Below are 11,665 nucleotides of genomic sequence, written 5' to 3'. Positions count from 1 at the left end.
GAATACGATAAGTAGACATTAATTTTTAGTGGGCTGGACTTGAAATATGTCTCTCAAAGAGACGATCTCTCAAGAGTTTGGCTGAATAAAGAATTAGTGATTTAGTTTACCTAAGTACATTTCAGTAGAAAAAGAATTATTAGATAAAAATAAATTTCATTCGAAAATTTTTAAGAAGAAAAAAATAAAGAAAATTTAACAAAAAGAATGTTTAGTTTTGATCATAATATACTTGATATTGCTTGAATATATACAGTGAAACTTCAATCATCTATCTAGAAATATAATTTAGTTGAATTGATTTTTTAATATATTATTACAAATTATTGTGATAAATTCAAATTTCATTCGTTTCATATATTTTAGTATTAGTTTTAAGCTGGATATTGATATGACTTTTTATCGTTAAAAAAGTAATTTACCATAATTCACCGCTCTTTTTTATTTCATTCATGCATCTTAATTTCCTTTTTATTCCGGTCATATATTATGATTATTTTTTAATTTTATAATTTCATCTACACATTTAATTTTCATAATTTTTTTGCTACTACTCCCTCCTATTCTCTTTACTTGTACCATTTGGTTTTGGCACATTTACCAATGCACATTTTTAATCTTAAATATCTCTAATTGTGATTTAGTAAAAATTATAAAAAGTTGATATTAATAAAATTTATAATAAGACGAATTAAACAAAATCTCACATGAATATGTTGTAACTTATAGATTAAGAACAAATCACACAATAAGAGTGATTGATGAATAATATTGAAAAAACCAAATGGAAAAAGTAAAGCCAATAAGGGAGAGCGTAGATTGAATTTTAATGTTAACTACATTTGATGTAATAATTTAGTTTGAAAAAAAAAAACTGCTCTATCACTAATCGATTAATATTTACTTTATAAAAAACAAAATCGATTGATATTGGAACAACTATAAGTGAGTTTGCACGAAAAACTAAAATAGCAAAACTAAAATTCCGTTGCCGGGAATCGAACCCGGGTCTCCTGGGTGAAAGCCAGACATCCTAACCGCTGGACGACAACGGATTAGATTGATGCTTCACAATGTTGTTCATTAATATTGATGTACCAAAAATGTAGTTCATATGCAAACAAAATCCATATTTCATGGTAATTAACTAATTATCATTTATATATAGTTGGATTTGTGAGATATATGTCACATTAGAGAAATTAAATGTATGATTTTTAAAAAATAGTTAGTATGCCGGGTTCATTTAAGTGTAAGGAAAATAGGAGAATTAATACCTATTTTGAAAGACTTGTAAGATACGCGCTTTACAAAACACAAACAAATAAATTTCGACTTATGAGATACGTGTTTTATAATTTAGGGTAGTGACATTCCTTTTCTGAAAAGCTCATTCAAATGTGCAAAATGCTCTTAAAAATTATATCGATTTGCTTAATGAAATGTAGATTAATTAAAAACTCATTTGACTGATTAACAAGATATATGTATTCAATTAAAATAATTATAACATCCTTTTTTAAAGAAAAATAATTACGATGGATAAAAAGACGCTAAATGCGTGTTTTTTGAGATATTTTGATGACTTTTAGGATTCAAGTGATTTACTCAATACATTGAAATACTTTGAAAACTAAATTTTTATTTGAAATGAATTCTAACATTGAGATTACTCTAAAAATTGATGTTGGACCAGTCAAAACGGTTTCGATCATGTTCGGTCGGGTAATTATCGGGTCGATCTTATTTCAGGTTAAGTCGCTTTCGAATCGGTCGGGTTCGGATTTTATCGCGTCGAGTCCCGAATTTATTTTCTGATCGGATCAAATTTTCCCGGGTCTAATTCAAATGATATAACAAGATCAATGGTATGAACGAAATAAAAATATCTTAGTATAATCCTATCGTAAATCATATAACTAACGGATTAAATATAATTTGTTACAGAATTGCATGTATAGAAGTTTAAACTCATGGTTACCTTAGAATATATTAAATAGTTTCTAAGTAATTGAAGTCCTTCCTCTTGTTGTCATATATTTTTGAAATGGTATCTCATTGACTTATGAAGTGTGTGCATAGACAAAGTCACATTGGAAAACTCGAGGTACCATTTCAAAAACATATGGCAACAGGAGGAAGGACTCCATTGGGTTAGTGGGTTTAAGATTAAATTAGGTTTAATGAGTTAGGTTAAAATTGAGGTTAAAGGAAATAAAAGGGAGTCAAGGTCATTCTATGAAGTCAGTGGGTCATTTCATTTGTCGGTGACCAGATTGTAGTTACATGGTTACAATATTGTCACTTTTTGGATTTTCACAGCTATAACTCGTAAATATTGAACAACACGACTTTAATTTATAAATGACTTAAATTTCCGGCTATAATTAATAATTGTTTTAATACAAAAATATCAGGTTAAATTAAAAATTCAAGAAAGAATGAGAGTGAGGATGAGGAAAAAAACAATTATTTGAGAACAATTACCAAATAAAATCATCGGAAAGACAACTCAAATCTTTGAACTCAAAACATACCTAGAACAACTTAATTTTTATTATTCGATTCCTTTAAAAGGCTTGTTTGAGCTAAACATACAAAGAAGCAGGTAGGCCATGAACATTCAAGACTACTATCTATCCTCTTAGCACTCTTTTTCTTTCTTAATAGAATCCTCTTAAATGTGGAGAGGATATCACAATCTTCTGGGCCAAGAGGATTACTCTTGATCGATGAAGATGGAAGGAAGTGGATTGAAAAAAAAAAAAAAGAATCATATGTTTGAAAGGAGAAAAAGGGAGGAAAAAAAAAAAGAATTAGGTCTTAATGAGTGGTACACTTTATCACAATCTGATTGGCTATATTTAACTTTGATTTATTTACAACGGTATTATTTAAAACATTCATAAAAAATAATATAGTAAAATTTCAAAATAATTTCACCAACGACTCTATCTTTTCCTATAAAATAAATCTTATTTTGCCTATATTTCACACACTTTAAGTTTTCAGTCTTTTCTCTCTTTTATACTTAGCACCATTTTCATAAATTACATTCTTAAATTATGATTTTTTTGAGGGTTGAATTTTTTACTATTAGTAATCCGTTAATTAATTAATTATACAAATTAATTGAGTAAGCAATATTTATCTTTCAATAATTAAACAAAATATAATTACTAAATTTGGTGATTGAAAAAAGAATGTGTGGTGGAGCATACGTGAGTAGGAGAGAGAAAATGAAAAAGTATTCTATTGAATGTTAGAAAAGAAGATAATGAGAAAGAGGATAAAAATAGTGAAAAATAATATGAAGGAAAGAAAAAATGATATGTCAAATGAAAAAAATGAGAGAGAATAATTAAGAGGATATATCCTTCTCATCAATGTTCATATTCTTAGATAGAGTCACTAGAGAAAACTATAGTTGATAAACAAAAAATTTAGGAAGAGGAAAGGAATATGAGGGAATGGCATGAGGAAGGAACAAATGCAAATTTATAGTGATTTTACTATTCATATTTTTGTAAAAATAAATAGTATGATAGCCTTAGGCAATTTTTGATAGTTAGAGAATATAGAGAGAGATAGAGATTGAGAAGAGATAGAAAATGGAGATAAATAAACTATTTAACAATGTGACAATAAAATTAAACGTTTTTTGGTTGCAAGTTAATTTCCTTGAATTTTCTGATTCTCATGCATAGTTTATGGATTAGTTTGATCAAGTATAGAAAGTGTAAGCATCCTTAAAAGTTCAAATTGCTACTAAGTGTAGAAATTTAATTACCAAGGCAAAAAGCAGATAAATCTATATTATTGTGTCAATTGTAATTTATTATGCGCAACTAAATAAAGAAATTTGACCAAAGAATTAACTTTCAAAAAATAGAAAACTTTTATTGAAATATAATTCTTATGTTTGCTTTAACTTTTTAAGTACTAAAACTAATAATGTCGTGTATATAAAACTTTCAAAAATGTTATTATTTTGTGGATTTTTTTTAACTTGTGCAATATATTGCTTAATTAGTGATATATTCCTAATAAGGAAAAATTGTCAGAAACTACACATATAGTTTTTGTCAAAAGTTACCTAGTAAAAGTTATTGAACATCCATCTAACATAGGAATTATACTCCTAATAAGAAAAAATTGTTAGAAATTAATAATGTCTTTGATTTTACAATTCTTAATTTTTGCTTGAACATCCATCTAACACAACTTTTGTACTATATTTTGTAATTCTTTTAAAGTCATCCAATTGTAATTTTAATGGTCAGTTAATTATGAGTTTTTCTTTTTTTACTCATATTTTTGTTATGTAAGTGACTCATAATCTCATGTTGAGCTTGATGTTGTAGAGTATGTTATGCTTCGGATGAGTGGTTACTACTCATGAAGAAACTCAACAGATAAAATGTCGTTGCTGGCAACTCGACCCACTCGAGCAGGATGGCTCGACCAAGTCGAGCAAGTGTGCGGGACTTTCAGTTTGTTTTTCTGATTTTGAACGGGAGTTGCTTTGTTCTTTTGCTTGTGTTTAGCTACATATATGCTAAAAAAATACTTCATATTGGCAAAAAAAAAAAAAAAAAAGTAATGCATGTAAGACTCTTGTAGTCCTCAAGTAAGTGAGATTAATCTAGTTTGAGAAAGAACCACAAATTAGGGAATACAGTGGGAGAAACTTAGAATTTTTAATTTACCTTTGAAATCTCTGTAGATTCTATCCTCCATTGTTTAGCATTGAATTAGTATATTGTAAAAGAACTATAATCAATAATTTTTTTTTCTATTCTCTGGGTGGGGTTTTATATTCTAATATCGAATTGATATTAGGATTTTCCCCATCTTCCAATCATGATTTGTTAATTTTTTTCATTTTACAATCTTCATTCTTACTTTGTAAATAGAATCATCAAAAGTGAGCTTTTGCTCTAACAATTTTCTTGTTATTTTTATTATTAAAAATAATAAAAAAAAATAATATCTAATAAGTGAAACTCTATCACATCACATTAGGCATTTATGAACAAAAGATAAGTTGTGGAAAAATTGTTGGAGGCCAGATAGGGAGATAGTAAAAGATAAAAATGATCCCAAAATATTGGAGTATAAATGTAACAAAATAAAGGTAAATTGTTTTGCCCATTTGGTAGCTTCAAAAATTGATCAATAAAGTGGTAAAATATACAATTCCTTCACTACTCAAATCACAAAACTCAAACATTTCTTAGTGGGGAAATTTTTAAATTGCAGTTAAACCAATCTTGTCCTGTTTAATTAAGATACTACCTATCACCTAACGTGGGTGGTGGGAAGTGGGAACCAACCATGAATCTTCCTGGAAGCATTCATTTCTTAGTTTTAGTTGTGTTTATTGGGTACCAAATATACAATTTAATTAGTTAGACTAAGACATTTAATTTTTTTTTTTTATTGAAGTTTTCTTGAAAATCTGCCTGAAATTCAGAAAAAAGGTAAAATCTTTGAAGGTTTGACCCCTCTTTTTTTGGGTTTTTTGTTTAAGAATTCTGTTTCTGAGCAAGGAACTATTGGATGCTTGTAATTTGTGGGTTATGCAACAAAATTTTAGTACTTTGATTCCAAAAATAAAAAAAAAAATCTGAAATTTGTTTTTTGGTTTTTGGGTTTTGCTATTTGAGATGTGAAAATTAGTGGGTCATTTGAAGATTTGATTTTTTTGCTGTAAGTTCTATGCTTTTTTACCCCCCAATTTGATTGGTTTTATTTTCAATCTAGGGTTTATATTAAATTGGGTCAAATTTCATTTTTGCAGCAAAAGTTTCTGAGATGGACTTAGTACAAGAAGATTTGAACATTGATGGAAATTTGGAACAAGTTGTTATAGAAGAAGCTTCTGAAATCACTCCTCTTAGAGAAAGAAATTTTCTGAAACCCCATTTTCCTGGTTTTGTAAGAAGATGGGCTTATATATTTGATGGTAATGGTAACTATTATACCAAAGACTGGGATCTTTCAGAAGGAAAAAACAATGAATTTTGTTGGTATCATGTTGAACTTCCAAGGGTTAATCAAAATATTTCACTTTCTGCAAAATACCTAATTGATGTTCTTTGCCCTCCATTAAAACTTCAAGACATTCTTTCACTTATTAGTAATGGATCCTTTTGTGGGTATGTTGATGGTGCCCTTGTTTTTAGGGTAAACTCCCCTGGACCCACATCTAGTGCTTACATTTCTAGGCTTGCTGCAAGGATTACTAAGAACTCAGTTATTACTGTTTCATTAGGTAGAATTCCAAGACTTGGGTTCTCAAAATCAGGCCAGTCTTTGTTGTCTGAGATTCCGGTTGTCGACACGCCTAGATGTCGAAATGGGGAGCAAAAGGAAGGAGGGGTTGTGATCAAGGAGCATGTGCTCGAGTTCTTGTTGACGATGAACCATACCGAGGAGGCGGATAATCCTGTCCCAAGCTCGGTGTCGAATCTTGTGATTCATGTTATTGATACATTTGTGGATCATTTGCAGGATATTGTGACCAAACTTGAGAATGAGTTAGACTCAGTTGAACTAGAGCTTGATAGAGGTTTGTACTTTGTTGTATGTTTGAATTCCTTTCTTGTTCATTTGAGCATGCTTATACTACTTGAAGTGATAGTTGATTGATCTTACTGGTTGTTATTCTGCTTTATTAGTTGAAGGAACTAATAGTCTGTTTGGTTATTGGTACTAAATCATGCTAATGAGAACAATTTGTAGTGTAAATTTCATGAAACGTACCATATTATTTCCATGGTAATGAAACTTTAATCATAAAAAGGTTTTTTTTTCACAATTTTCTATTACCATCTAATATCAAATATTCATATAGTAATGCATTAGAATGAATTTTGTGAAGAAAATGAGATAATTGGAGTGAAACAAGTATGGTCATTCAACCTTTTAAGCCTATTAAAGTTACTGTAGTTTTTCAATCCCATTCCCATCATTTATTACCTGCAATCAAACGGGCTGTAAGAGCGGTTTATAATGAGAATGACTTCAATCAACTCCTGTGGAGCCTAAGGGCTGAAGGATATAAAATCATTACATATTAGAGGCATGGTAGGAAAGATTGCATTGGGAAGGTGTCATTTGTGGTGTGGACTTTAGATCAATGATATACCTCTTAGTCTTAGGAATCTAACCATCAACATTTTTGGATTTGTTTTATTAATTAAGAGAAGATCATAGTTTTTTACCCATTCACAAGGATCCTTAAGTCCTTTCTTTGAAGGGAGTATGGGTTTGGATTGTCTGTCACGTTCTTTCAACCAGACCTTGTTTTTGAGCAGGATACTGGATACGATGATGATGGCAAGGATCAGCTAGGAGTTCCCTTAGGACTTGACTTTTGTTTTGTTATTATGTTTTCTTGATTGCAATGGAGTATCTTGTATTAAGAAGCCAATCAAACAAAAACACTAAAAAGGATCGACTGTTAATGCAAAGTTTTGTGCCGCTATGCCTGTGATAGGACTGGTATTTACGAATTAGGTCTTAGTATCGAACAGAAGGTTCAATTTTAAAGCTTTGTTTGAGAACCAAAACATCTCAACTTCTGTAATACCTGCGGAATTGCTTTGAGTGCTTTACATTTAGCAATCTTTTCATTATTGCCGTTTTCGGAATAGGTTTAGTTTAGTAGTTGCAAAAACACTTGTTTGGACTCAATTTTCTTAATTATGCTCTTCAGATCTTCATAATGATCTTATTGGATCCATTATCTATACTTAAAAATAATGCCTATGAGTGTCACACATGCTTGTGGGAAATATGTGCTAAGATTGACCAATTACAAGATGTTATTAGGTGGTTTTGCATTGAAGAAGCAGATGCTAGATGATAGAAGATTTCCCAAAATGCATCTTAATCTTCAAAGGTTACTACAGGTAATTCTAGATGCACTTTTTTATCCTTCTTTTATAAGGCATGAACAATAGGGGTGCTAACAAGTCGATTCCGGTTGAGTTTTACGTGATTTGCACTCAACTCACTAACATCTCGTGTCATCTCAATTTGATTTGATCTTAGAGCGTGTTTGGTATGTATTTTTTTGGATCAAGTAAGGGAAACGGATAAACAAATCCGTTACTTTGCGTTTGTTAAGATAATTAGGTAACATTCCGTTTCCTTTTGGTAATTGATTCCTCCAATTTGTTTTCACTCTCAAAGCTTTGGTAACATTTATTGTAAAAAAATGTTTCCGTTACATAATTATACCAGACAACTAACAACAATAATCCTTCTCATTTCCCTTACCACTCCTTAAGAGTTCTCTTTCCATTCCCTTTCCACATTTTATACCAAACACCCCCACAGTCTAGTTGAGTTCAAGTCAAGTTTTTGTTGAATCGATTGAGTTATTTGCAAGTTTGTCTTTCACTTTAACACCTATTATAGGTAAAAATTTGGATTTTTAGACCTCTATGGCTCTATCATACTGTACGAATTTCTCGTGAGTTTTCGAATCAAGTTTGTCTCGACTCTGTCTTGTTAGCATCTCGAGGCTCGAGGCTCGAGTCACAATTGGCCAAGTTTTAACCGAATCAAGCTCGTAGAGCTTATGATATGCATTTCTAAGTGCAGGTAATAGCACATGGAGAGCAAATATTTCCACGAGTCAAAGAAAAATGTTCCTCGAAACCTTGGTTTTCCCAAGAAGACACTGTCTCTCTCGAAGAGTTGATTGGACGACTTAGAAGACTCAAAGAGAACGTTGGTTTTATAGCAAATCGCGTAACTGCAATCCAGGCTAGTCTTGATAGCTGGCAGTCCGAACAAATTAACAAGAAACTATACTATTTGTCGTTCCTTTCCATCGTATTCCTTCCTTTGTCTTTCATCACCGGAGGTAATATTTTCCATCTATGTAACTGTTCAAGAAGCATATACATAATCTATGTTACTCGAACTTGGGTACTTGTGTTGGACACAGGTACATGTCAAAGTATCTGACTGACTGACTCGACAATTTTATGAAAAAGTCCCACACGGGTACATGTCAAAGTATCTGACTGACTCGATAATTTTATGAAAAAGTTCCACACGAGTACATGTCAAAGTATCTGACTGACTGACTCGACAAATTTATGAAAAGTTCCACACAGGTGCGAGTGATAAAAGAAAGAGTTCGAGTAACATAGTACATAATATATTGGCTAGCTCAGAGTTATTCCGATATGCGTTATGTTATTGTGCAGTTTTTGGAATGAATGTGGGAGGAGTTCCATGGACGATTCAGAAAAGCCCCGATATCAAGGATGGCTTTCAAAACGTCTTGTTGCTTTGCCTGTTTACGCTTGTGGTAGTGCTTCTTTGCTTCTTTTTTGCATCCCTTTATACCCGTATCAATGCTTGGAGGAACCGGAAAAGCTTGCAACGAAACTGGTCTATGAACCGAAAATCATTCCTCAGACGAACTTCAGGAGCCGTACACCAAGAAAAAGAAGGTTATCTTCGAATTTGAAAAGTCCGTTTCTAGTTGCTTGTTCTTCATTCTACCTCTACATTCTATGCTATTCCGACTCTTGATTTCATCTCAAGCACCCTATGTAAAATCCTCGAGTTTCAACATGGGCGAACACTTAACTTTTCATTGTGGATCAAGACGTGAAATTTTCCAATCGCCAAGTTTCGAAGGCCCCGAGTTTGAGTGATCATTATCAAGAGGAAACCAATGTGATCTTGTGGGGAAAAGACAAGATTCAGATGCCCAGAATTTCACTTGAACTGTTATGAACTAGAAACTATGCCACCATTGAAGTTGAAATTGTTGCTTCACAAATTTTACATGTAGTAATACAATGTACAGATTCTTTTAATTCTTCATTTTTTAAACCTTGAAATGTTCCAATTTTATCCTATGCCTCTACAATCAAAGAGACTATTTAATATCCTCATATGAACTTAGCTTGCCTATTTTTGTTTCTCTTGTGTTTCTAGTGTCTTAATTTTTGGGTTAACTCGTGTGATGAAATTGTGATCTTAAGGAGGCTTTGTGTTAGTTTAGGGGTGTGGCGATAGCTTCTTAATAAAAGTTCGAAAAATTGTTCGGAAGTACCATCTGATGTAAATAATCCATATTATTGATTCTAAACAATCCAACTTTTGTATACTTTTGTTGAAGTACCCCTTATCACATTTTACCGGCTACTTTATATACCTACTAGCATTTCACTCACTTCTTATGCTTCTTCGTTGGTCTACCCTCTACTCCTCTTTGGTGGTTGCTACCTAAAGTAGCTCGTTAAAATGTAACAATGAATATTGTCAGAAAAAATATATATAAAGATTGAATTATTTAAAAATAATTAATAGTAGAGAATAGAGATTATTCACAACAGACAATAGGTGAGATTATTCAGGACAATTTTTGTTAAAAAATTTACAAACTATCCTTCCTTTTAATCCATACGATATCTATATTTGTGATTGCTTGTGTTGTTGTTGCATCAAGCATTCATATTTGCGTCTCATTCGATGAATCATCAAGGCAACAATTCATTCTCAAAAAGCTTAAGAACCCTAAGACTACCATTAATCATGAGTTCATTTCCTTTTGACATTACCCTCCTTCAATCCTCCATAGTCTTTATCTTGTATACAAACATAAGGGATAAGCTTATATACAACATTACTAAATCAGCTAATTGCTAAACACCCGATAATTGCTCAATCTAATGCCATAATAATTAAATAATATTACAATTAATATTAACTGAATTTATAATGCTCAAAATACGATTCACGTAGGCTTGGATTGATTGCAAAGCTGAGGATGTCAGCAGTTTGTCTATGTGGAAATCAATACAATCACGGATTGGCTAACGAAGCTGAGAATTTCAACTATTATTGTTGTATCCAAAATCGATATGGAAATTGTATTTATAGGAAAACTTAAAGAAATTACAAGCACCGAAAAAGATATTACAAATCTTAACGCTTGCTACAAAATTCTTGGAATTAACATTACAATTGAAATAAATAACTTGGAATAAATCTAACCATAAATCGAAGATACTTTTAGACAATACTGCCTTCAAAAACCCAAAACCAAACCGAGGCACAATCTAATTCTCCTAAAAGCGTTATCCCGCTTACTTGTTGCTTACGCTTAAGAATTTGAAATACTCTTTTGAGATACAACGGTTTGCCATCAAATATAAGCATTATATACTTGATCAATGTGAAGAATAAGAGTTTATATAAAACCTTTTAAAAAATAAAGTGAAGAGAATTTGCAAGGTTTTTTCACTTTTAAGTACTTATAAAGAATGAAAAAAGGAGCAAGGAAGAAAATATGACAGCAAAATTCAGCACCTCAAATAATGTGCAAAAACTGCAAATGACCTCCTTATATAGGAGTTGAAGTCAACACACCATTAACCCATGATCTCCACCGTCCCAAGTCATTTTATTATGAATGATTAGTGAGAGTTACTTGGTGTTAAAGTAAACCTAACCTTCAAAATACTAAAGGAAAAACCCACGATCTAAAGTTCAGAGTCAACAGTTGAATCGAATTTCCTCTGGGCCAACATAAAGCCGAGTCGACTTTAAGTTATGGAACAAAACGAAATTTTTTTTAAAAGAAAAAGCCGACTCGAGTTTTCTTTGGAAATCTTTAAAGTCGAGT

General features: G+C 31.5%; 1 protein-coding gene and 1 non-coding gene across 4 annotated transcripts; one reads left to right on the top strand and one right to left on the bottom strand.

The window, feature by feature from the left end:
• Positions 1-983: 983 nt before the first annotated feature.
• On the bottom strand, positions 984-1,055 carry TRNAE-UUC (transfer RNA glutamic acid (anticodon UUC)). The gene has a single exon. It is a non-coding gene; the product is annotated as a tRNA-Glu (tRNA).
• Positions 1,056-5,041: 3,986 nt separating this feature from the next.
• On the top strand, positions 5,042-10,152 carry LOC130806382 (uncharacterized). 3 transcript variants are annotated; one of them, XM_057671431.1, is made up of 5 exons: positions 5,042-5,137; positions 5,804-6,574; positions 7,840-7,919; positions 8,617-8,881; positions 9,231-10,152. In XM_057671431.1, the coding sequence occupies exons 2-5, from the start codon at positions 5,818-5,820 to the stop codon at positions 9,494-9,496; spliced, it is 1,368 nt and encodes a 455-aa protein (XP_057527414.1). In that variant the 5' UTR covers positions 5,042-5,137; positions 5,804-5,817; the 3' UTR covers positions 9,497-10,152. The 3 variants fall into 3 exon arrangements, with proteins under 3 accessions (XP_057527414.1, XP_057527413.1, XP_057527412.1); XM_057671430.1 differs by lacking the exon at positions 5,042-5,137 and adding an exon at positions 5,150-5,483 and having other exon boundaries at positions 9,231-10,151; XM_057671429.1 differs by lacking the exon at positions 5,042-5,137 and adding an exon at positions 5,150-5,712 and having other exon boundaries at positions 9,231-10,151.
• The last annotated feature ends 1,513 nt before the right edge of the window (positions 10,153-11,665 follow it).

This window comes from Amaranthus tricolor, chromosome 2 (assembly GCF_026212465.1).
Source record: "Amaranthus tricolor cultivar Red isolate AtriRed21 chromosome 2, ASM2621246v1, whole genome shotgun sequence".
NCBI lineage: Eukaryota > Viridiplantae > Streptophyta > Magnoliopsida > Caryophyllales > Amaranthaceae > Amaranthus > Amaranthus tricolor.
This window is presented reverse-complemented; position numbering and strand designations above follow the sequence as displayed.